This window comes from Drosophila takahashii, chromosome 3R, assembly GCF_030179915.1.
Source record: "Drosophila takahashii strain IR98-3 E-12201 chromosome 3R, DtakHiC1v2, whole genome shotgun sequence".
Taxonomy (NCBI): domain Eukaryota; kingdom Metazoa; phylum Arthropoda; class Insecta; order Diptera; family Drosophilidae; genus Drosophila; species Drosophila takahashii.
Window position 1 is genome coordinate 15330556 of NC_091681.1, and position 25054 is coordinate 15355609.

The 25054-nt window shown below is 39.8% G+C and overlaps 5 protein-coding genes across 5 annotated transcripts; 3 read left to right on the plus strand and 2 right to left on the minus strand.

Annotated features, from left to right (window-relative positions):
• Positions 1–214: 214 nt before the first annotated feature.
• Ipp (inositol polyphosphate 1-phosphatase) lies at positions 215–2271 on the minus strand. Its single transcript, XM_017145872.3, has 2 exons — positions 1672–2271; positions 215–849 (listed from the first exon to the last, which is right to left on the minus strand). Exons 1-2 carry the CDS (start codon positions 2159–2161, stop codon positions 215–217), a joined length of 1125 nt encoding a protein of 374 aa, XP_017001361.2. The 5' UTR covers positions 2162–2271.
• Positions 2272–11971: 9700 nt separating this feature from the next.
• Positions 11972–13666, plus strand: LOC108060168 (DNA ligase 1). Its single transcript, XM_017145748.3, has one exon. It carries the CDS (start codon positions 12050–12052, stop codon positions 13235–13237), a length of 1188 nt encoding a protein of 395 aa, XP_017001237.2. The 5' UTR covers positions 11972–12049; the 3' UTR covers positions 13238–13666.
• A 1065-nt stretch (positions 13667–14731) lies between these two features.
• LOC108060142 (uncharacterized) lies at positions 14732–15673 on the minus strand. The gene is made up of 3 exons (XM_017145721.2): positions 15522–15673; positions 15335–15468; positions 14732–14766 (listed from the first exon to the last, which is right to left on the minus strand). The coding sequence occupies exons 1-3, from the start codon at positions 15671–15673 to the stop codon at positions 14732–14734; spliced, it is 321 nt and encodes a 106-aa protein (XP_017001210.2).
• A 3042-nt stretch (positions 15674–18715) lies between these two features.
• Positions 18716–19948, plus strand: Art6 (Arginine methyltransferase 6). The gene is made up of 2 exons (XM_017145765.3): positions 18716–19208; positions 19272–19948. Exons 1-2 carry the CDS (start codon positions 18799–18801, stop codon positions 19915–19917), a joined length of 1056 nt encoding a protein of 351 aa, XP_017001254.2. The 5' UTR covers positions 18716–18798; the 3' UTR covers positions 19918–19948.
• Positions 19949–21318: 1370 nt separating this feature from the next.
• Art9 (Arginine methyltransferase 9) lies at positions 21319–22720 on the plus strand. Its single transcript, XM_017145719.3, has 3 exons — positions 21319–21489; positions 21544–21773; positions 21838–22720. Exons 1-3 carry the CDS (start codon positions 21373–21375, stop codon positions 22526–22528), a joined length of 1038 nt encoding a protein of 345 aa, XP_017001208.2. The 5' UTR covers positions 21319–21372; the 3' UTR covers positions 22529–22720.
• The last annotated feature ends 2334 nt before the right edge of the window (positions 22721–25054 follow it).

Genomic DNA, 25054 nt, shown 5'->3' on the forward strand with positions numbered 1-25054 from the left:
AATTTCTTTTAATAAATAAGGCAGATACGTTCTTGTACTAAAGTTTGCTTGAGAATATGGATAATGAGTGGATTTATACTTTCTGTGGCTATAAATTGGATTAATTTTTGTACCAATGATTCTATTCTCTACAATTCGACTCACTCCCTAAGTCATACATACATCGAGTCAATTACAACAGCAATAATGAGATTACAGCAATAACAAACAACATTCATTGCTCGCACAATTTGGCGAGCAGTTCCTCCACAACATTGACATCGCGCACAGAGATCAAACCGCCAGCATTTCGCTTCCAATCGGCATCGGATTCCGAGTCCTCCATCAGGTACTTTAACGGTACGGCCTTTTGCTCCGCCACACTGGCTGCATAATCGAGGACTTCGCCGCCGAGGGCGCGCAGAATGGCTTGAGGAGCACAGGTGTCCCACTTGAAGGTCGATCCCTTACTTAGCAGATAAACGTCCACCTCATGGGTGATCACCTTCAGAGCCTTGTGGCCCGCACCAGCGGAAAAGGCAAACTCGTAGCCCAGATCGAGGAAGCGCTGAAGGATATCGGATTGCTCCGAGCTCGAGAAGATTCCCAGCCGACGGTTCTCGTCTCTCGCCTCGAAATTGCAGTTGTGGGCCTGCAATGTGGGCAGGCAAACGCCCCAGAACATCGAGGAGCTGTACACATTCTCCTCCAGCTTCTCGCCGAAAGGCTGAGCCACCACTCCGATGACCGGCACTCCGGTGTCTCGCTCGTAGACGCCAATCAGCACGGTGACGCAGTCCAGACCTGTGGATGTGATGCCGGGAAAGTCGGTGAACATGGTGTCGCCCGAAATGTACTCGGCGGTGGCGTCTGAAAAGGAGTACAACATATTAGTGAATTTAAGTTTTTAATTACTAAAAAATCACAGGAAAAGGAGGACAAAGTATTAGGTGAATTTTAGTAGTTAATTGTTATAAAATCAAAGGAAATATGAAGAGTAACACAATATTTAAGAAGAGATTCAAATGGAGGTGCATTTTAATTTTGCAGTTCTTAATTATTTGCGGTGTTTAATTATTAAAAAATAACAGGAAAAAAAGTAAAAAAAAATATTAGGTGAATGTTAGTTGTTGATAAATATATTTATCATATTTTGCATATTATGTGCATATTTTAAGCATATATTTTGTATATTTTCGATATGCATCTGAATTTATTTATTTAAAAAATAGAAAAATAATAAAACCTAAAAATTTTGGTAAAAATCGAACCATAAATGGAAAAATATGCAAAATCCCAGGTCTATTAATTATTATAAAATCAAAGGAAATATGAAGAGTAACACAATATTTAAACTAATTTCAAAAGGTAGTGAATTTTAATTTTGCGAAGTTTATTATTTTTTTCTTTTATGTGTAAATAAGTTTTGTTCTACGGTTTGTGTTGTGTTTAATAGTAAATCATTTTAAGTAAATAAACAAAAACAATCCGGTGCCACATATAAAAATTCTAAGAAGTACGCATATGGTTCTTTTCAGAAATATGAATTCTAATTGTATACAAATTAAGAACTTGAATTTAAATCAGTCTCAAAAAGTGAAACAATTTTTATAAGTTTTTGGAACCTTGCCCTTTAAATTATCTGTTATTAATATTAATAATATTGTTAATATAGTTTTAGTAAATGCCTACCAATGGGATCGATCCAGATGCCCAGATTGGCGTAGTCCAGTTCCTCCGGCAGTTGAGGGATTTCGCCCAGCTTTTCGCTGGTGAAGCTGACCTCCTGGTGGACTTCCTTGGCCAGGGCACTGGCCGCTCCTTCGTGGCCACTGAGGACAGCCTGCAGACAGGAGGCGGTGTCCTCCTCACTTGATCCCACTGCAATTGTGACACTTTCGCCCAGTTGGTTGGTGAAGTTGGGCGACTCCTCGCCCAGGATCGCATCCTGCATGGCGGGGAAGAGCGCTGCCACCTCGTGCTTGATTGTCTCCTGGATGAGGACATCGGCCAGGGTCTTGAAGTCATGCTCGAATCGCTCGTTGGCCTCCGATCCGCTCTTCTCCTGGACGAGAAGGGCCAGCAGCTCCTCGTTGGAGCGACATGTCCTGGCTATATTGGCCGCCTTCTCCGCACAGTTGATCAGCACTCGCAGCAGATTAGTCTGTTCCTCCGCACTCATCCTGGTCCTGGTGGCTTCTTTGGTCTATTTGGGTTCCATTTCCACACTTTTATGGCTTTTCCTTCTTCTCCAGCTGCGAATTTTTTTTTGGCTTCTGTTTTTAGTAGGGTATTTTTCATTTCCACCCTGCATACTAAAATTCACATTTTTGGTCTCTCGTTTACTGGCCACACTCCCTTGACTTATAAATACTGAAAAAAAAAATACTAAAAAACGCGCGTAACTCAAAACGTTATGAAAATTTTACCTTACAAACCAAACGAATAATAACTATAAACAATTAAAGTTTTTAAAGTAGTATAATTTATTTAAAATTTAAAATATATTTTGGGTGTTTAACTAAGTAATCTTCCGAAAACGAACTGGTAAAATGAATACATATTTTGAAAGTGGAGCGTTAACCACTTTTCTTGTGATATTTCGATATTACGCGTATTATTATCACAGTTATTAATTAATTAATTAGGGAATATTTGTTTAGCTTTTATGATTTTTTAGTTGATTTAAAAATTACTGTAAATTACCCTAATCTATTACTTTGCTTACAGTTTTCCCCCTTAAAAAAGCCTTGCCAAAATGCCATAAGGTTAATTCAGGACCTCCCCCTAATTACGAACGAAGGATTTCCAGTTCTAGCTTTTGGGGCAGCTTTCACATCTTCATTGGAGCAATTTTAATTGGCAATTAAAAATTACGCACTCACCGCCGCCCCTCGAGGATCCATGAATCATGGCCAGAAAGGAGGAGAGTCCACCACTTTTTGAGGGCTTTGTTCCAGCTGCGACTGCTGCATAATTTGCACCCGATCTTATCAACGAGCACTGCTAATGATTCGCATTAATGATGCTGCCTACATGGCCCACTCCTGCTCCTCCCGATCTCTGCCTGCATCCAGGGCCCCATGTATTTTGGCTTACGCACTTTGGCATCTTTTGAAATGAGACCATCAATCAGTTTGTGGTAGTCGCCGTTGCATCCCATTCTCCTTTTCCCTGCGCTGCTGCATTTGCATATAAATTGCTGCTAATGTCGCGCTATCAAAGTGACTGCATCAATGTGGCATTCCTGCCATGCCTGGGCCATTCCCTGTTCCTTAACTCGGGCTTCCTGCACTCGAAGAAAAAATAGTTCTGTAAATTAACTTTAAAAATGTATAATGTCTGAAGGGCTGAAAATATGGTTAATATCTCCTTATTAGGCCTTTTTAAAATAATGCATGACAATAAAACGTAAAAAATTGGCTAAAAAACAATTTTTTTAAATTTCTTTCAAAATTTTAGTTGTTTTTTTTTAAATTTTTATAAATATCCTATTTTAAAGTTAGGTAATTTTAACAATTATTTTATAATTTTTTTTTACGCAAAAAACAACATTTTAAAGTCTTCTTAAATTCTTAAAATGAATGTCAAACTAAAATGTAATCCAAAATTCCATCGAAATATTTTGCATTTTCGCCATTTAAAAAGTTAAATGTTTCTTTTAATTAATATTAAAGAAATAATTAGTCTTCCTGAAGTTTTGCCAGTTTCTGAAGGAATTTCAAAAATATTACCTCACTTTTTCCCGAGTGTGTGAATCCTCCCTTCCGCCACTTTTGGCCCTCGGGCAGGAGCTCCTCTTCATTCCGTCGAAACGCTTGGCTTATGCTAATTTTTTCCCAGGCCTCGCAGGCCATTGATGTTTGGATAACGTTGACTTGATGACTTTGCATAATTTACGCTGCAGCCGCAGCCACATTTCGGCTGCTTTGGGTTAATTTTTCACTCAACCACGTTTACCATTTTAATGTGTTAATATTCATGGAGAAACAGCACCAGTCGGCCAACAATAACAATCTTGCCCGCCTGTGACTGGTGACGTTTCAATTTGGTCGTTGCGTGATCTTTGGCCAAACGATTTTTCAAACAGCCCCCGAACTTGTGGGCATTTATCAACAGCTCCAGCGAAGGCATTTGTCATCCCCCTTTTTTATTTTACATTTTCGGTACATCCATGTTGCCAAGTTTAGAGCTACATTTCTGGTCAAATATGTTTAGCTTGTCTTTAAAAATTTATAAAAATATAATTAAGCGAAATAATACACCATAATGTGTAATAAAAAACTTTGCAAATCTGTTTGAAATAAACATTTAAAGATTTTGTAACTAGATCTTAAAAATATCGAATGTTTGCTATTTGTCGATATTAAATATGTGTTTTCTCTTCAAAACATCGAAGTTTCGATATATCGAAAATATCGACAATTTTCACGCATATTAAACAGTATGAAATTTTAAATTCAAAAGTTTTTCCTGGAAAAATTAATGTACAGTCTTTCGTATTTTTTTCTTAATTTGTACAAGCTTAAAGGAAAACTATATTACTGTTTCAGTTATTTAAATGCATAATTTTTTTATGTAAATAAAATGAATGCAAATGTAAAATATTTCCATTATTTTTATAGCAGGTTTGCGTCTTCAGTCTTTTGATGGACATTAGTTAAATTGTTTAAATAGCCGGTTGCTTTGTTTGCGCCCCTTTCACATTTAACAGCCTTTTAATTAATCGCCCGAGTTGAACAAATTCTTAATGAGTCTTTAATTAATCGCCAAAGCGAAATGTTCGACGCTCTCGAAACACGAGAACATTTACATTTTATTGTGACTTGATTTCTGTGATGGCTGTCATTCCCTCTCCCTCCCGCCCGGTGCTCCGTCTCGCTTGCACCAATCGCGTGGCTCCACCCCTGAGGTGTTAAAAACGAGTTTTGGACGCTTCCAAAAAATTAGTTGGCTCTTTTGTCCGTCGCTGGCTTGATTATTTTGGATGTGTGTTTTATTAATACGAAATGCCACAACAAGCCCGACAAATGTCGAATGGTTGGTCTTAAGTTATGCGTGTGCGCTTCATTAGTTAGTCTAGCGGTTTGTTCGATTTAATGGTGGAGGGGGTGTGGGTATAAAAATAACAAAAAACCTAAGACTTCAACATTTATTAAGCCATCGTTATGGCCAGTCAAGTGCAACGGGGCGTATACGTGTTGTGGGCTTTCAATTGGCTCAATTGCCAGCGCCCACTCATCCGCAATATTCTGGCCATCTTCGATTTGCCAGCCTGCAGCCAAAACTGGATTGGATCTGAAAATAATTCCCCTGCTCACTCCCATAGTTTCCCCAGTTTTTCCCCCTCCAAGTTTTTCCGACCTGTCGATGCGGTTTAATTTATGCGCTTCAAGGTGTTTGCCTTTTTACGCTCATTGGCAGCTCACTTCCTCGTCGCTTTCCAACGATTCGGCTGGTTTGGGGCTTGAGTAATTGGCTTGTGGGGGAAAATTTCATTCATATTTGCATTTGCCAGTTAATTGTTTACATTTCGCCAAGCATGCGAAGGGAGTGGCTCTTAGATGACCAATTATACACCATATCCCGCGGCTAAGTATAGATCTATGTTCGAGTTATTGAACTGGCATTAATCTGCGGAAAGCCATTATGGCAATGATGGTGAAAGCGGTTGGGCAGGGAAAATTGGCGAGGTAAAATTAATATTGGGAGAAATTGAAATGGTTTTAATTCGGTGGAAAGACTATTTTAATTTATATTTATTGGGGCAGTATTATATTGAATATATTATTCGCTCATAACTTTTTAAAAAATGGTCCGATTAAAAAATTGTCTTCTACATTGCCTTATACTTCTACAAAATAATTGTATAATTACATTTTTTTGGTAATATTTTTTAAAATCCTATGCTAATTTAATACAAAATCTCTGAATCAGCCACCTTTCACCTGAAGATCCCCGAATTTGAAAAACCCCCCCTTGGAGATACTTTTATCCCCCACAGAAGTCGATCCACTGATCCAATGGGCAGCACAACAGAAACGGCTCCTGCCACCGCATGTGTCCCATTGTGATCGTGTTCGTTTTGGGCCCAACTTTTGACCAGCGATTCATACAAGAGCGGAAGCGTGAAATTCACTACAAAAAAAACACACACAAAAAACACGGGCCAATAATACAGATACAGATACAATAACAAATACAAATCTGTTTTGCCATTGCCCAGGCCAGTTGGCTATAAATTTTATGCATTTTGCGCATAGTTTGCCATTTTGCCACTTTAACATTATTGTTATGATGATAAGCGAGCCACAGTCGGAGGCAGGAGCATGGGGCAGGAACACAAAAAGAAACCCTGGCCCAGGGAGAGAGATCGTTTCAGGCCCAGGTCTTATGACCATCCTCATCCTCGGTCCCACCTCTTTCCATGTCCAAGTGTCCAACTGTCTGGCCATAACGCATCCTGCCTTCTGCACTGAAAGTATGTATTGAAGTATTTTCATACAAATATTTTACTTGAAAAATTATTAGAAATCTTTAATGAGCTTTTTAAACATATTTTAAAATAAAAATCTAAAATTTGACTCTTTATGTACGAGAACTTTTGAAAATTTGTTAGTATTGTAGAATTTATTATTTTATTTCATTGTATTAGTTATTATAATTTAGTGTTTATTTTCAGGTATTGCTTTAAATTTCCAACAATTTTATGGGTCAACCCAAAATATTTGTATTCTAATAAGATTTATTTAAAGAAAAAGTACTCTATTTTTTTTTAAACCTTTGAATATTCTTGGAATTTGTAAAACTATAAAATACAAAATAGTAGGTACTGAATATTTTTAAACCTTTGATTACTCCTGAAATCTGTATTATTATAAAATATTTATTATAAAGAAAAACTATTTTTTTCTCTGTGCCTTTTGCTCCGTCTGAGCTGTTTGCTGATCTCCAATGCGATCTCCGTCTTGTTTGGCTTTCCTCCGTATTTAAAACCATTTCATTTTCTGGGGGCCAAAGTGTGAATATAATTTAATGTGTACGAGTGAGTCGCAGTCCTGCAGTTTGGCTGCCCATCTGGGTGCGCGATTTTCAATATCGCAGCTTGTCCCTGCTGCAGAGCGATTATTTATTGTGCTTGATTGGTTTTCAAGTGATCATAAAGTAAGTGATCGTTGGCGCTGTCCGTTGGCATTGAGTGGCCCCTTTGCTGGCGTTAATATGTAGATTTGGAGGCGTAGATTTATGACCCGCGGGGCGGGAGTGGGAGTGGGATTGTAACTGGGATAGCTATAGGGATTCACCCGTCGAGTGGGCGGGCGAAGTAATGAATTTGGGGCGGAGACGGCTTCATCTGCATCTGCAATCGTGGAATTTTCCTGGGTCATCCGCAATCCGCATCCTGCTCGAACTCCCGCGAATGGCCTCCAACATTTTAACATTTAATTGACATTGATGATTGCCCCAGTGGACAATGCTGAGAACACGTTTACCAGTTTCCCAGGTAGCAAGTACGCAAGTCCGTCTGGACTCGGAATGTGCCCGGCATACGAAAACTACCAGGGAATTATTAATTTTCATATCGAAGCTGAGCGGAGCGGAGCTATTCGCATATGTCAGCTGTGCTCGCCATCAAGTTGGATTGGACATGGACATGAAGAAGACGTACGAAATAAATTCTGTGGCACTTGCAGACAGCCAGCAGACAAGGCCATGGGTGTTCACAGCAGCGGGAAAAATAATAATAAAAATAATACAGCTATAAATCATAATAGTTATAAAAAACCCCTGCAAACAAATAACAATACAAAAATAATAAAATAAATAAATAATTAAAAGCACCTAAAGATAATACGCCATAAGTATAAAATCTTATTATATATTTGGATATTTAGAAACACCACATGAACTTTTTAGTTATGATAAAAATTTGTATACCTTGCTTATAATTTAATCTACAAATTTATTTTTGTAAAAATTGTACTTTTAAATAGATTTATTAAGCTAAGTGCCGTTTTCTCGTTCCTCTGTTAAATTTAAAATAAGGTTAAAACCTTGAAATCGTATGGGAAATAAAAGTTAAAGCTTCCTTTAATTTAAAATGGCCCAAAAAACAGATAAAATATCTATGTAAAATTTAAAATTACATAGGTATGGATTTTGAAGCATTTTCAATCGAATACGTAAATACCGTTTAAGTAATAAAAGACACAGCCCTTAGGTTTTCTTGTTATTAAAAATTCGGAATAAAATTTAATTATTTTCTTTAACAACAATCACAATTAACTAGACCTTTGGCAGTTGCATTTTCAGGCTCTGCTAACAGTTTGGCAATAAGACATAGGTGTATTTCGGGCATTTCTCTTTCTTGGTCGCTAAGATTGCGTTGCTGGGCGCAATCATTCAAAGTTTCTCTATTGGGCTTAAAGAGTTAAATGTGTGAAATCAACGCCAACTCATTGGTGCTGGAACTTGGCTGGCTTTGTGTTTGGTTTTCCGCTCAGCTTGGCTTTCTTCGCGCCGTTGTGTGTTTTGTTTTCGCTTCTTTAAATGAACGTTATTAAGCAGATGTTTATCGCTGAGTGATTTATTCATTAAAAAAACATTTATTAGCTAGAAACAAGCCGGTGTGTGTGCGTGAGTATCCACTCGACTCGACTCACACCCCATCGACCACATTCACATATTTATCCATATGGCCTGGTTCGCCTCGCCGCCTCATTTGTGCCGCATTAAAATGCAAAAGCGTGTTTGTTCCTGGAAAAGCTGCAAAAGCACCCCGCCCCCCCCCTTCTTTTTTTCTTATAAAATTGCGGGTGTGGACTCAACTGCCAGCTGCTGAGGCGTGCGGCTTTGTTTTATGAACTTGCATATTTTCACAATTTTCCACAGTTGTGTTCCCTGGTGTTTGTGCGTGCGTTTTAATCACTTAATTAGAGAGCCACTTAATTGACTGCGGCTCTTGGCGAATTATGTATGCAAACAATCGATGTGCGAGTGTTGCAGGAAATGGGCATCGGGTGGTCGAGTTCGTGTCTTAAGTCTTTTGTTCAGCGGTGCCTGGCAAGGCAGTTGAAAGGTGGAGTTTTTGCAATAGGGAAATCTATGTTTGGACTATAATGTATTTTTTTTACGTTCATAATTACCCATAGAAAAACTAAATTCATTAAATACATAATTCAAATATTTTCTAATTTTATTAACATTGTTAAAATGAGTTTAGTACTTTAATCAATCGTATAATTTTGTATCTATATTTTTATATTTACTAGGCTTCATTAAATACATAATTGCATTATTTTGAAAAATAATACAGATTTAAATATTTAATTATTTTATTATTTTGTTAAAACATATTTTTTAATTGAATACTTTAATTAATCTTGTAATTTGTTATATCTGAGATCTTCCAAACGTTTAAATAACAAAAAAATAAATACTCCTAAATACTGGCTATGATTTTTCCTGGCTCCACACTTATTATGAAAATAAAGGTGTGATTTTATTTCCTAGTTAAGATTCATCTGGTTATCGCCTAACTGATTTTGATTGCCTCCCATGTTCCCGTTTAACTCGTTTCTGTGCAGCACAATTAGCGAACGCAGCCATTCATTAGCCCCATTGCCTTTCCTCCGCGAAAACCTGTTGATGAGCCCGATCTCGAACCTGATGGCATTGCCCGATTTCCCCAGTTTTGATTGCATGTCCCCAGTTGCCATTTAGAGAGGGACACACCCATCGAATCGATGCATCGAGTGCAGTGGGAAATCACAATGCAGCCGCAATGCAGACATTTCAATTAGCATTTGGCTAAACATAAGGTAAACAATCTGGCCAATTTGCCGATGCTGCTGACTGCTGACCATTTCCAGTCAATGAAGCCAATAAAATGGCACAAACTGAGTCGCAGATGGGTAGCATAAATACTTGTTAGTCGCCTGTAGTCGTCTTGAGTTAATCACTCGGCACTCAGTACTCCCCATAGCAAAGCTGCAACTCCTTCAAAAATGAAAAAAAAACTCGGCTTAGATGGCTTCTTCTTCTGGCTTTTTGTGTCATAAGGAAGCGTCCAAATGATTCATAATTTATGCCTGCCTGTCGTTGGCCATGGCCATTGCCATTCCCTATTCTGGTGCTTATTTCTATGTCTATTCCTATTCCCAATCCTATTCACTGCTTTCGTTACTTAATTTTTCCAACTTAACGCGCTGGCTTGTGCCTGTTGGCCTGGCTTTCTACTCCCCTTGATCCCCTGTAATTGTAATGCATTTCGGGATTGCACAGAAAAAAATTATATGTAAATAAATAATTATAACAGAAATTTATAAAATGTTTTTTATATAGGTTTATATTTTTAGCCATTTTATCTCATGTAATTTAAATAGAATATTTTATGTTTAACTAAAAATAGTTTTTTAAATTAAATATAAAGTCATAGGGGGTTCTACAGAAATAGTTGGTTTTTTAAAATCAATTTTAAATATTAAAATACATATATTTCAAAAAGTATGCAGTGAATAAATAATAGTCGTCTTCCTGTATCAATTCATATCCTTTTTGATTTAAAAATATATTGTTGCATACTTTTAGACACCTCTTTTAGTGATTTCAAAAAGTTAACTATTTCTGTAGCACCCCCATAAATTTTATTTGGCAGAAAATATTGAATTAAAATGGTAATTCTAAGTTTTTCATAGATAAGATATTCTTTCCTAATATCCAGTACTTCCCAATAATTTTCTCTGAGTATAAAGTGCGTGGCCATCGTCGCTGGGGCTGTCGTTGTCTGGTCCGATGATAGTTGAAAAAATTACTTACAAATTACATGCGTAAGCTTATGCCCCCGTGCCGCCTTCAGCCTTCGGTTGACTTAATGTGCAGGAAAATGCAGGAAAATTCGGGGAGGTGAGATGGGGGAATGGGGCTGCCGGGTATTAGTGTTGTGGGTCTCGTGGCCGGATCGTAAATTGCATTTTCCAATTGAATTCTGAGCACTGACAGTCGACCGAAATGAAAATGGTTGGCCAAGGAAAACGTGAAACCCCCTTTTTTCCATAACTGCGATCTGCTTAATTTCCCATCGTTATGGCATTAATGCCGCCAAGTGACGGGCTCATTAGCATATAAATATTGTTGTAATTACGCCTGGTAAATAATGCAATTTTGCCATTTTTATAGACCCTGCTTGTGCTAAATTAAAATTATTATAATTGAGTTAAGCGAATGGAGGGCGAATGGCAGGGCTTAGTGGAATTTCGCATGGCTTTAAATGCAGCACGGAACATGGCCATAAAGTGTAGCTGCGTTTAGCTTAAACAAGTCGACAATTTAAAAAGCCAATTTGCGCATAATACGACGAACGTGAGCGAAAATTTAAAACAGAACTGCACACGCACAAAGGCGGAGAATAAAATGGAAATAAAAAGGAAAAAGAAGCCAAGTGCAGGTAGCGTGTTGTGCAAATTTCTACGCAAATGACCATTAATGCAAATGCTGTTTGCTCATTAAAGAAACATTGCCCGCCCACCCAAATGACCCAAATTCGTTGGCCATTCGAATGGGTTGGTTTGTCTGAATATTTTTGAACAGTGGCCACAGTTTAGTTATTTTTGATTTGTTTCGGATGTAGAAATGAAAAATGTAGATGTTTTTATTTCTAAGCCATATAAATTCAAAACTTATTTTGGTAACAAAATAAAAAATTTTCAATGCGTTTTCTAAAATACAAACATTGTTGTTTTACTTTTTACAGAACTATTGTTTAATTCTCTTTTTAAGTCAACCGTCAACAAAAATGCTCTTCAACGATTGTTAATTTATTTTTAAGCAATGTTTAAAAAAGTTGGTTTTTTGAAAAGGTGTAGAGATTTCACCTGAAACCTTGGAAATTCGACGTTATTCAACACTAACCAAATTTTTGGCGCGCAACCCTCCAGCGATCTGGCAACCCCAACCATATTCCAGGAAAACGAACATTTGTCTCTTCTTCTTGCCGCCCCCACAAACTTTGAAAAACAACGCTTCTTAAATTCGATTTTCCCACCAAAATAAAAGAAATAAAGTGCGAAAGATGGGACGTCAACGTGCCCGGATGCCGCTCTTCACGATCGGCGACTTTGTGTTCGCCAAGGTGCGCGGCTACCGAGCCTGGCCAGCCCGCATCCTGGACCGCGTCGGTTCCAGGTGCTACAACGTGTACTTCTATGGGACCTGCAACCACGCCAAGGTGCCGCGCGACCAGATCTGCGACTTCGAGAAGAACCAGCGTCGCCTGGGCGTGATTCGGTCCAAGGGCCACGTCTGTAGTCCGGATTTCAAGGGCGCCATGCTGCACGCTCGCCAGGCATTCGCCAATCCAGAGACGGATTACGGCTACTACCAGCAGGTGGCCATAAATAAGGGTCAATGCGTCAATGTCGAGGATCTGAGCATGGACTACCCGGTGGCAGATGATGGAGGCAATCGGCAGGAGATGCAGGAGAAGGATGCCCAAGAGGAGGAGTGGATGAACCAGCTGGTGGAGGAGAATGACTCAACGGAGCAGGTCGCGCAGGATCCGCTGGAGGATCTGAACTCAGGGGAGCTGGAATCAAAGAACGAACCAGAGAAGCAGTTGGTGGAGCAGAATTTAGAGGGTCAGGAGTCCGAGAATCAGCCAAAGGAGCAGGACTCCGAACAGCAGTACGCAATGGCTCAGTTGTCTGCTCTAAAATCAAATAAGTTGGATTCGATGGTTAAGCGAAATCGGCGCTTAAAGAGGAAAACCCCAAAGGATCAGGAACTGGTTTCAAAAAAGAGAGTTTCCAACTGTTTGGACTCGAAGGATCAGCCGGAGAAGCAGGATGGAGATGGGAAAACATCCAGTGATCCGTTGGTAACGCCAGATTTCCTAATGCCTCAGCTGGAGGATGGTTTATACTCGAAAGAAGTGAAAGTTTCAAAAGAGTTGGACTCGAAGGATCAGCCAGAGAAGCAGCATGTAGAGGTAAAAACTTCCAAAGATCCCTTGGTAACGCCAGATTTCCCAATGCCTCAGCTGGATGGTCTGAACTCGGCAGAACTAGAAGACTTACGAGAGCAGGAGCGGATTTCAAAAGATCGGCTTGACAAAGATGTGCAGGAACTAATGCACATGTTGGAGGATTTGGAAGAGTATTCACGCAGTAAAGAGGATCAGAATCCGGAAAGCGAGAGAGTGGAGGATATGTATTTCGTGGATCAGCCCTTAAATTTGTCCTGTTGTCGCCGACGCTGTTGAAAAATTCATAGACCAGCGTTCGCTAAACTTTGAAGAGATCATTTTTGTTACAAGGTTTATATTATAAGCACAGCTTTATTATGTTTCTTTGGTGACATTTTGTTAGACTAGATAACTATTCAAATGTACTTTGGATTTATATTTGTTCCAATTATGTCTAATTTTTTTGTATTAGTAACTCTTCTTTTTTATATCTTTATATCTTGCTTAGAAAAGTTTCTTTTCAAAAAGAAAGCATACAAAAAGAATATCAAATATTATTATTTCAAAATGAAAAGATCTTTAGTTTTCATAAGCGTTGTTAAACTACAAATTCTTTTTTTTCTGTACTTAGATATTGGTATTCAATATAAACGTACCAAATGTTATATTGGAAAGAGGTTTTTGTTAATCATTCTAAATAAGCAAATTAAGTTACTATTTTTTGTTACATGTTAGTTAAAGCTTAAAAAACTTCATAATGTAAGTTATTACCAACGAAGAGATTAATATTCAATATATTCTAAACAATGTTTTCATGACAAATGATAAGAGGAAATTGAAAGCCATGTTTTTTTTTCATTCTCAATTTTTGTCTTTTTTTTGTATCAGAATTAAAGTTCTTTATAAACATGAATTTCAGTTATCATTTAAAGGTATTTTAAAACAGGGTAGCCGAAATTAAAGCAACCGTTTTTTAGGACGCAGCAAGATTTTGCCCAACCGAAATGGATTTCGGGAATTGGCGGGCCATTAAGGAGGCGTGGGCGTGCCTTTGGCCATAATGGCTGCTGCGTGATCCTCCACTGCTGACCTCCACACATCATCCAAGTCAGTCGCTAATCGAAGCTCGACTTGGGGCACGTTTCCGCATTAAATGCTGCACCATCAGCATTGAAGACAGCCAACCACCCCCGAGATGAGTCTCCCCAGAGGCGTTCGCTGGATAGTTTAGCTAAATGCCGTCGTAAAAGAACGTCGGCCGTTAAACCAACAAGCCGGGCAGCAGAGTCAACAGCAACCCAGGTTCCCACCCTACTTTCGGCAGATTTAATTGGACAATGCTGCAACTGGAGGAGGAGAATGAGGCCTGAGTACAAGCTGCGATGAGGATGCTTCGATTAACAAATTATCGCCACCGCAGCAAATTAATCGCAGCAGCCGGGCATCTGTGAAGCCAAGTACGGAAATCTGTATCTGGGTTAACGAGAGGACGACCGATGACCGCAAATCAGATTCACTAAGCCGGCAATGAGATTTCCCGACCGCATCAATTTGTTTTAATGCCAGAAAAATGTTTTTGCACAGCTCCAACAGATTGCAGCAGCTGGCAGAGCGAAACGCCAGGAGCTGCATCCGAAATGCACTAAGGAAAATATAGTACTAGGTCCTTGATCTTTAGATTCATATAATTCATAGATTAAAACGCATAGAATTTTATTAAATTAACTAGAAGAAAGCTAGCAATGAAAAAAGCAAAGGGAATCCGCGAATTCTACAGGATTATTTTTACTACTACAGAATCTGCGAATTCTTCAGGATTATTTGTACTACAGATTTTTATACCCGTTACTCGTAGAGTAAAAGGGTATATTGTATTCGTGCAAAAGTATGTAACAGGGAGAAGGAAGCGTTTCCGACCCCATAAAGTATATATATTCTTGATCAGGATCACTAGCCGAGTCGATCTAGCCATGTCCGTCTGTCCGTCTGTCCGTCTGTCTGTCTGTATGAACGCTGAGATCTCAGAAACTATAAAAGCTAGAAGATTGGCATTTTGCATGCAGATTTTAGGAGTTCCTACGCAGCGCAAGTTTGTTTCAAAATGGTGCCACGCCCCCTCTAACGCCCACAATCGCTTATATACGATTTTAAAAATTTTAATATTTTGGAAAAGTAAAAATGCAGTTTTATTGTGTTTATCAATATCTATCGAAATGTAGAAGAAATTTTTCAAATCGGACCATTCGTTAAAAAGTTATGCGTGATCAACGTTTTCTATCTCTATCTCCATCTCCCTCGCACTCCCTTTACCTGAGTAACGGGTATCTGATAGTCGGGGAATCCGACTATAACGTTCCCTTTTGCTAAAACATGTAATGAGCATCTTGTAAATACCTAATATTTTTCCAAGTGCTTGGGAGATGCTGCTGCAAGATCCCTTGGTGGCTCCAGCATCCTTGGCCCGTTGAACAGCTGTCTGCCAGGGGGTTAATCGTTGTCCTGTGTTGTTCTGCGGTCTGGGGCCAGATTGTTAAGGAGTCCTCCGACCGATATGCATATGGATATACGGTTACCCCCTCCCGAGGATCCCTGTCCTGGGCCGTAAAATGTCAAATTAATGTTACAACATGTCCAACGATTTCTGATGGCATTTGACAATGCTGAGTGGAAATTCCTGCAGGTGACGCAATTTCCCTGTAATTTGTTTGGCCGCACGTACCGTCGCCCTGACATGGGGCACTGTCAGCTCGTTTGTGCCTGCCCAGCATAAACAAAAAAAGCCAGCAACCCAACCAAACCATACACAGTCGAGTTGATCTGATCCAAAACGCGCCAAGGGACCTGCAGCCCTATTGGAGTGTGGTTTAGTCGGTTATTGGATGGTTCGAGTAGTCGGTAGTTGATAGTTGCTTATTGGTAGGTGTCAATGTGTGGGCATGTCGCACACGTGTGCTCGTGCTCCTGCCCTGGGGCCATAAATTCACTTGGTTTATTTGCTGCCTCGGCTTCTGTGTCCACTTGGCCAGACACTCCGACTCTCAGCCACTCGCAGCCATCCACCGCCAGCTACCCAGTTCGGCGGAAATTTGTGAAGGAAATCAAATTAAAATTTCGCTAATTTATCAGCCGCTCAGAAATCGTGAGTCTACAAGCTGCCAGGGGGCGCTAATTGGCAAACAATTCGCATACCTGAGTTGGCGATTCAGCTTTTGACTGTAGCTTAAATCTGGCTTTATTCGAAAAGGTACAATTTTTATAAAGAGTATTTGGAAATTCAGCATTTTAAAATATCACAAAAAAAAATAAATTTTTTTAATAAATTTTATGAATTTAATAATGTTAAAAATCACTTTTTGCATTTTTGTAGGTTGTTTAATGGCTTTTTAATAATTTTTATTATTAAATAAGAGTGTCAAATATTTATTAGGAAATCTAAAAATAATTTAAAAATTGTTACAATAATTTTAAAGATTTTTTAAATTTTTATAACGGTTTTCTTAACATTTTTTTTAAATATTCATACATTATTCTGGCGCTAAAATATAGTTTAAAGCACTTAAAACTTTTTTTCATATGATGTTTTTGTTTTAAAGCTAAAATACAAAAATTATTATTTATATTTATTATTTTGAAAAATAATTAAAAACCCTTGGAAAAACCGTCACCACTATCGTTTTGGAAAACAACACAACAATAAACAAGACACATAAGGGAAATGTAATGGTGGAGAGCCGAAGGAAATGGCGCGGGGTGGTGCAAAATTTTTGCATTTTATCGAAACGACTTCATCAGCCAGCCAGTTTGGCGTGGTCCGCGGTTCGAGATCCGAAACAAAGGCATTCTAATTAAAATTCCCAAGTGTCAGAAATTTTATTTATTCCTTTGCCAAACCAAGTGCATCAATCAAACTTTTGCACAACCAGCAATTAATTTTTTTCGGCCGCGTTAAGAAGAGAAGGGTGTGAAGAGGGGAGGGGATGCGATATTGGCAGCTCCGTTAAAATCAAATTGCCTCATCGTTAACACCCGAAAGTCGATGGGATTCTGAAATTGGGACGGAATGGGGATTGGTTTCGTTGGTTAATCGATGACTGATTGATCAAATGAAAGTTACACTGGGCAGCAAAATAGGGGTTCAGGATTTCTGTTCTATCAACTCTATGAATGCCATCATTGAAAACCATAGCCCATTGTTTGACTAGTGTTCACTCTCTATTAAAACGATTATGATAGGCCAATCAACCCCCCGGTTGTCTGATCCTTTTGAGGACCCTTGTCGGGCATTCAGTGAGCACATGTTATTATTTGTTTTTGATGAAGTGGTTGATTACAATCGACCCTCCCCAGTCATTTTCAGCCACCCCTTGATTGTTCTTTTAACTGTGGTTGCAATTTGATTTGCTGTCAGTTGGGAAATGAATCTCAGCTTTGATTAAATACATTATTGTTATTATTCAAAATTTTTTTATTTTTCATAAAAAATTGTATTTGTTTTTTAAAAGGTTTTTGTCATTAGTCAATAGTTCTGCTTATAATGAAACACTTTCTTAATTTATTTGGAACCTCATATCTTTAAAATAAATGTTAATTAATATGAAAACTCAACTCTCCCCGATTAAAAAAATTCCAATTGAGGTTATGTCATTAAATTCAGATTTTTATGGCCTTTGGCTTGTGGGTCAGCAGGTGAAAATCGAAAATAGAGGTGGGTTGGCTTTCGGCCTCCCACACCGCGCACAATATGTCGCCGATGTCGAACATTTGGTAATACGCGACAAATGGGCTCCAAGTGGGTATGTCAGAAGACGACATCATCATCAATGCCGCATTCAGTATGCAAAGCATCGTCGCATTTTAATCGCCTCAGTGGGTGGCATTCTCATTGGGAACACGACGAACCGGCGCACTAATGGAAACTTACGTCGCTTTTTAATTGATTTGTGCCAAAAGTTTTATAGGTTTTTAAAGCCGGGTCCCCAAACGCAATCGGGTATCGAAAACACAGAAAAAACGACCCCCTGCCTGGGGAGCGGGCCTAATTATGGAACGCCAGAAATGGCAAATTAGCATAAAATTTAGCAACATTAAAAATTATAGTTTATTATGCTCGAATGTGTGTGCTCCTTTTTATTGTTGCTCTGTGACTAAATTGATTAATGAGCCAATTTAATAGTCGCGTCTGCTTATGGAGATATTTTTATGACACTTGAAAAATTATGACGGGCATTTTTCCGTCTTTTAATTAAAACAATTTGCTTTTACCGTTGAGCACGAGTTGCACAATTTGCTTGTATTTATTTTTGGGCTCCCCAGTGAAAGTGCTCGATGGAGGAGCAACGAGGAGTGAGGGGAATCATTAAATTTGGCCATAAAAATAAATTCGGGGCTGGGCGGATTAAGCGAGTTATGGCTGTGGTGTTAAGGTGTTGGCGGCACATTTCTTTCACGGACTTTTGAGTGGGGGGCGATTTTTTGGCGTTTTTAATGGGTCCATTAAATGCAAAAATTGATTTATCTGGTTTCGGCCATTCAGATGCTAATAACGGCGATAGAATGACGTAGTATTGTTCGCAAACTTTATGGTGGTTATTCCCAATTTTTATAGATTTATTTTGTGGCCCGTGGCTTGTGATGGAATTTCAGATCGTTTGGTTAATATTTAAAATATAGCCTAAAAATCGATCTAAAAACTAATCTTTATAAGCCATAATATTCGTTTTATAGTTTAAGTCACATGATAGCCATGTATTTTCGATCGCATGTGGTTTCCTTTAGTTTCCGTCACTTTTCAATTGGATCACAGCTAGTTTTATTAACTTAAACTGGTGAAAACCTCTGAAAACTGGTGAATTTTTGACATGTCTTGGGATCATCTAATTCTGTCGAATCAAAGGTCGCAAAGTCTGCCAGATCGGGATAGCGAATATTTCCAGTCCTACTCCCGATTGGAGATCCACATGGCCATGCTGAGGGATTCGGTGCGCACCCAGGCCTTTCGCGATGCCATCCTGCAGAATCGCAAGCTCTTCCAGGACAAGATCGTCCTGGATGTGGGCTGTGGCACAGGGATACTCTCCCTCTTCGCCGCCGAGGCAGGAGCCAGAAAGGTTATAGCCATCGAGTGCACGGATATAGCGGATATAGCCAAGGAGATAGTGAGGGACAATCAGAAGGAGGACGTGGTGAAGGTGGTCAAGGGTTTGGTGGAGCAGGTGGAACTGCCCGAGGGCCTCCAGCAGGTGGACATCATAGTCTCCGAGTGGATGGGGTGAGATTATAATTTAGATAAATTAAAAATTAATTGATATAAATATTCTTAAAATATTTTTAGCAACGCTCTCTATATGGAAGCCATGCTCAATTCAGTGCTGTTTGCCCGGGATAAGTGGCTCACCCGTGGCGGTCTAATCCTGCCCAGCATCGGCAACCTCTGGCTGGTGGGAGCCCAGGATCCGCACAGGTTGGCCAATCTCAACTTTTGGCAGAATGTCGAGGGCATCGATATGAGTTGCGTGAGGAAGCAGTTCTCCCGGGAGCCTCTGGTGGATTGTGTAGCCATTCAGCAGCTGCTCACCGACGAGTGCTTCATACACTCCACCCACTTGGGTTTGGATCGCAATCAACCGGTGGTCTTTCGCTCGAATTTCCTGCTGACAGTGCAGCGAGCGGGAATCATCAATATGCTAGTTCTCTACTTCGAAGTGGCTTTTCCGGTGAGTGGGAAATCGGAGGGCAAGCCCGTGATCCTGTCCACTTCACCGCGGTCGCCTTGGACACACTGGGAGCAGACCCTCCTCCACCTGGACGAACCGCTCTTCGTGCGGGCCAATGATCGGGTGAGCGGTGTCCTGGCCATGAGGCCCAGTAAGCTGGACGGGCGCTCCATGAACTTTGACCTCAACATCAGCTTCCGGGGCGATCGAACGCGGGTGGAGAGCTTCAAGAGCTTCAGCTCAACGGGATTACGCCTTGATTAGAGCTTGGATCATAAAAAAAAAGAAAAACTTGAACCGAATTGATAACTGTCATAAAATGGGTCGTTAATCGAGGGTCGTCAAGTGCCGGAGGGTTTTTGGGCAATCAATCCGCAGCAGAAGGCTTAGAAAGTGGACAGCCGAAATGTTAACGACTTTCTTAACAAATTAATTTCAAAGCCAGGTCGAATGTGAAAATGTGTCGCTCTCCGCCTCTAATTAATTGATGGCCCGTCGTATAAATTTGTGAAAGCCAACGCCGTGGGCCCACAATGAACGCCTTTTATGCGTTTATAACTCTATTTACTATTTTAGCCATTTGCATTGTCTCCGTTTTCGAGGTCTCCGTTCTTCGAGAGGTTGTCCAAAAATCCAAAAAAAAATTCCAAAAATCTCTTGTCAGCTCGTTTTGTGTTTGTGCACGGACTGAACTGGGCATTGTTAATGGCAGTTCTTAAAAGGCCATAAAGTTGCTTTATGCGCCCATGAAATTAATATGCACACCATTATTGGACATGATTATAAAATATTGGCTATCTAGCGCGCGCACAAAAGCGCCACAAATGAGCCAGCGATCTTTGATTTTCGGTCAACACTTGTTCGCATCCCCCGACGAACAGATCCCGCTGGGCGCATTAACAAAGTCCCAGACAAAAACAGCACCCAGATGGATCCGATCCTCGCCAGACAGTCAGCCAGACAGCCAAGCGTAGGCCCAGCAAACGTTTCAATTTGTATCCACTCTCAAAGACCCAAAGGGGTCTAACCCCGTCCCATTTCTACTCCTCGTTCATGTTGTTCGGGTATCAAATTGCTGGCATTTGTCAACGGAGCGCGGGACACTGCGCACCAAGTCACCTATAAATTAGAGACTCGTTAGACAGCTTAACCCGCTGTACCCCTGATTTCGGAACGTGGAATATCCTGACGCTGCTCCCGCTGATAAGAGGGACCGATCCCACAATTGGCTCATAACTAATTGTTGTCACCCGCCCCGGCGATAACGCCTGGAAAGAGGGAACCCTGAGAAATGTCGGGCGATAATCTATTCGGAATTTATGTTGCCTGATTGGACCAAGAAATGTGATACCAGGATTACTTGCAGTCCAATTTTACTGTGGTTTTGGGTTGTAGTGAGGGAAATGAAATAATTAGTATTTTAATGTTGAATACTATATAATTTTATAATATAATCTTTGAAGGATAGGTACTGTAGTTTTCTTTCTTATTTATCTTCATTGGATGTTTATGAGACTATGATATTCTAAAAATAGAGACTATAACAATATTATAAAAGGCGCTTTTACATTTTAATATTTTTAAAGTATTTTTATAAATTATTTTAAGATAGAACACTTAGGTAAGAAATGTAATTTTTGTCACTGAATATAGTAATCAAGCAAAGTTAATCAAAGTGTGACATTTAGAACAGTTTATTATTAAAAATATAATTAACATATGGATATGGAAAAGGACATTCTGAGGGACATGGCGGATGGGATGCTGAATGATGTTATTTCCTCTAGGGCATACGAATGGGTATTCAAGCGATATGAAAGGAACTTTAAGGATAAGGTAAAAGGTCGTAGTGTTGCCCAAAACATACTATTTGCCGAACATTAATTGCAGATAGTTTTGGACGTGGGTTGTCGCAGTGGATTACTCAGCCTGATGAGCGTGGAGGCGGGTGCAGTCAAGGTCATAGCTGTGGGCAATAGAGAAAGTGCCGACTGTGTTAGGAAAGCCATTTTCAATAGCGAAAAGGAGGACATTTTTGAGTTTGTCGAGGGCGATATTAATGAGATAGTGATGCCCTGCGGTCTGAAACAAGTGGATATCATAGTGTCCGAGTGGATAGGGTAGGTATTTCTTTTTAAAATTTAATATTTAATAATGTAAAATGTTTAAAAATGTTTTTTGCAGTCACTCAGTTTTCGTGGACTCTCTTTTCAAGGAGGTGGTCTACGCCCGAGAAAAATGGCTTGTGAAGGGCGGTCTTATTATTCCCAATGTGGCTCAGCTTTTTGTCTGCGGAATTGCCGAACATCGGCGAGAGACCATCGAGGTGAATATCCTGCCCCAGACGGATTATCCCGGCCGGAGTTATATGGTCAAGGAACCAGTGCGTCTGATAGAGGACTATGTGCTAGAGGAGCAGCAAGTCACCCAGAAGTTCCTCTTGAAGTCAATCGATATTTGCACCGCCCACATAAATGATGAAAATTTCAGGCTTCCCTTTAAACTCAGGGGTCTAAAGGACAGTCCACTGGGAGCTGTCGTTCTCTATTCCGACATTGGATTCTCCCGACCGATGGGCAAATACAGGCGTTTGTTTTCCACGGGTCCCAAGAAGCCTCGCACTTATCTGAAGCAAACCATTCTCTTTGTGGACGATCCCGTTGAGGTGGCCAAACATGAGCTGGTGGAGGGATTCCTGGGGATGTACCACAATCCCGATGAGCATCGCGAGGTGGAGTACTCCCTGTCGTTCGCCGGACTTGGGGTGGTAAATTCGGGATCAGAGGAATCGGAAGAACCTGAAGAAGTTGCGGAATCCGATTTTGAGTCGGACGAAAACATGGATTTGAGGGAAATAAAAGAGTTCTCCTCTTGATGTATTCATGGCAATCTCTGGAACCCCTTTGGCAGCTGCAAGGGGAGCAGGCTGGGGATCGTTGGCCGATCAAAATTTATGGCCGTGCTGCATCAATTAGGGCGGCTGCTACCCAAAGACAATGGACAAGGGATTGGGATCGGGATCGGGATCGGGATCCCAGTCTGCCTCCGATTCTGACTGACTTGTATTTTTTTCTTAAAACCTTCTTCTTTTTGCCTTGGATCTGACCTGATCGGTGTTTAGCTTTGACGTTGCTACAACGATTTAAAATGATGTCGCGCATAATTCACCGATCGACCAACAATCGTCTTGCCAGACTGTGCGTCGTGATTTGGCTCTGGGGTTTGGAGTTTGGGTTTCTGTTTGTTCGACGGTACGGCCTCGTTTACGGTAAGAGCTCTTTTGTTTTGATCTCATAACCGATCTCTGATCTCTCTGATCGCACTTGGTTAGCCCAGCGAAAGGAATCCGTCCGCGAATCTCGATTCTCGCCTGCCATTCACATGCTTAAGTGACATTTCGTCTGCTGCTCGTGCACTGGGGGAAAAAACGGCAACTTAGATGAAGAAATGGATGTAAGGGATAACTTTCGTAATAAGAAAACTTGTAACGAAGAGTGTTTTTTAATTATATTATTTAATTATATCTGTATTTTAAAACATAATATAACATTTCATACCAGTTACTTAAAAATATTAGTCTTTACATAGACTACTTAAAATTTATATTAATTTACTTCTCATTATTTTGATTTCTGTATTTTTCCTGTATTTTAACTCCAAGCAAAGATTTTAAAATGCAGTTTATTTTAAAACAAGCTTCTTTTAGTATTTTTCTTAACTTAATTTTTACTTTAAATTGTTTAGTTAATTTATATAATTTTTTTAAATAACACATTTAAAGCTCTTAAAATTCTTGTGATGCTTTAAATTATGTGCTTTAAAGACAAATTTACCTTTCAATTTATTCGTCACTTTATTTTTAGCTCTGCCCTTCCTTTTTCTCTGTGTAAGTTAAACTTTACCCTGGACTTGGGCTAAAAAAACGCGAGGCTTGAGCTTGAGGGTTCGTGATGGATTAGCATCGTTTTGCCGTGAGGATAATGTGTCGTCTGCAATGATTTTGGTTGACAAGCGCGCTTTTTTTTCGGTTCATCGTCTTTTCTGCCTGCGACCGTTTCAGTTTCTCGGAAATAATTATGCTACTTTTGCGCAAGAATAACAGCATTTTTGTACAAATTGCATAAAAATTTAAATTGCCCCGAGAGCGTTGAGCGGATTTTCGGTTTTTCTGCCGTTTGCTGCGAAATTGCTTAATAATGAAATGCCAATGGATTAAGCGCAATTTGTGCGGCATGTCCACTGATTGTCCCCGGGATTTTTATCTTTATCGCGTTTTTGCTCCTCGATCTGGTCGAAACAATTGGCGAGTATCTGCGAAATCCCCGGCAATCCTCCCCAGACCCATCATCATCATCATCATCATCTTCATCACCATCAGCCTCAACACGTTCGATTTGCTGGGCCTTATTTTACACCTAACGAGGAGACCAGAAAACAAAAACAACAGAAAGAAAAAAAACCCAAAACCCTATAACTGCCTCTCTTTTTAATGGGGCCTTGCAGCGTTTTCATTAAATTCGCTTAATAGCGCAATATAATTTAAACAAGTAGTAACATAAAATAAAACTCACAGCCACGCACTGAAAGGCATAAAGATGAAGCAAATTACTCCGGACCGTGGAGGAGAAAAGCAGAACAGCAGTGCAGAATTCGAACTCCTTTTCTTGTCCCAGAGTCCCAGATATTCGGGGGGGTTTACTTCTCCAGAGAGGGGGAAAACGGGGCTTCTCCACCGGTCTCAGTTGGCCAGTTATGGCGCATGGGCGAGACCTCTGCGTCGGCCAGCAATGGCAATAAGTTCGCTTAACGAGGGTTTAATTTATGATTTGTTATGTTTCCGGTTCATGTTCTTGTTGCCTGCAAAATTATTGGCCATAAAGCCAAGGTGTGGATTATAGTGGCTGGCAGTGGTAGCCGGGTAAAAGTCATTGGCAATCGAGCCAGGGCGATTTGGAAAAAATAAGTGTAGGGGTATATGAAGATGGTCGGTGGGAGAAGAAGCGGGAACTGGCATTTTGATGAGGTCACCAAGGGGAAGCCTAATGGGTCACCATTACCTTATGATTCTTGAAAAGTCAGCTATCATATTTCCATTTCTCAGAAGTCGGTAATTAATGAATGTTATTTAATGAAATCTGGAATTTAATTCACCATTTTTTGATGTTCTTATGAGGTTTTAGAAATATGTTCTTTAAATATTAATTTGTTGTTGCTTATATTGTAATTGTCAACCATTTTCAATAATTGTTTTAAGTTTTTACTTTTAAAGTTTATCATTCTGCAATTAAAATTGCACTTAAAATTAATCTGTAAATAATATTCTTAAAATTCCGAATGAATTCTAAAATGTATTTTAAAATTCGGATTTATTCAACAACTTTTTTAATATGCTTTTAAAATG

Coding starts and splice junctions, on each gene's coding strand:
- Ipp (XM_017145872.3), bottom strand. CDS start 2,161: ATGAGTGCGGAGGAACAGACTAATCTGCTGCGAGTGCTGATCAACTGT. Junction 850..1,671: donor CATCTGGATCGATCCCATTG/GTAGGCATTTAC, acceptor ACTCCTTTTCAG/ACGCCACCGCCGAGTACATT.
- LOC108060168 (XM_017145748.3), top strand. CDS start 12,050: ATGGGACGTCAACGTGCCCGGATGCCGCTCTTCACGATCGGCGACTTT.
- LOC108060142 (XM_017145721.2), bottom strand. CDS start 15,673: ATGTCAGGGCGACGGTACGTGCGGCCAAACAAATTACAGGGAAATTGC. Junction 15,469..15,521: donor GGCCCAGGACAGGGATCCTC/GGGAGGGGGTAA, acceptor GACTCCTTAACA/ATCTGGCCCCAGACCGCAGA. Junction 14,767..15,334: donor AGCACTTGGAAAAATATTAG/GTATTTACAAGA, acceptor AAAAATCTGTAG/TACAAATAATCCTGAAGAAT.
- Art6 (XM_017145765.3), top strand. CDS start 18,799: ATGTCTTGGGATCATCTAATTCTGTCGAATCAAAGGTCGCAAAGTCTG. Junction 19,209..19,271: donor ATAGTCTCCGAGTGGATGGG/GTGAGATTATAA, acceptor AAATATTTTTAG/CAACGCTCTCTATATGGAAG.
- Art9 (XM_017145719.3), top strand. CDS start 21,373: ATGGATATGGAAAAGGACATTCTGAGGGACATGGCGGATGGGATGCTG. Junction 21,490..21,543: donor AAAGGAACTTTAAGGATAAG/GTAAAAGGTCGT, acceptor CATTAATTGCAG/ATAGTTTTGGACGTGGGTTG. Junction 21,774..21,837: donor ATAGTGTCCGAGTGGATAGG/GTAGGTATTTCT, acceptor TGTTTTTTGCAG/TCACTCAGTTTTCGTGGACT.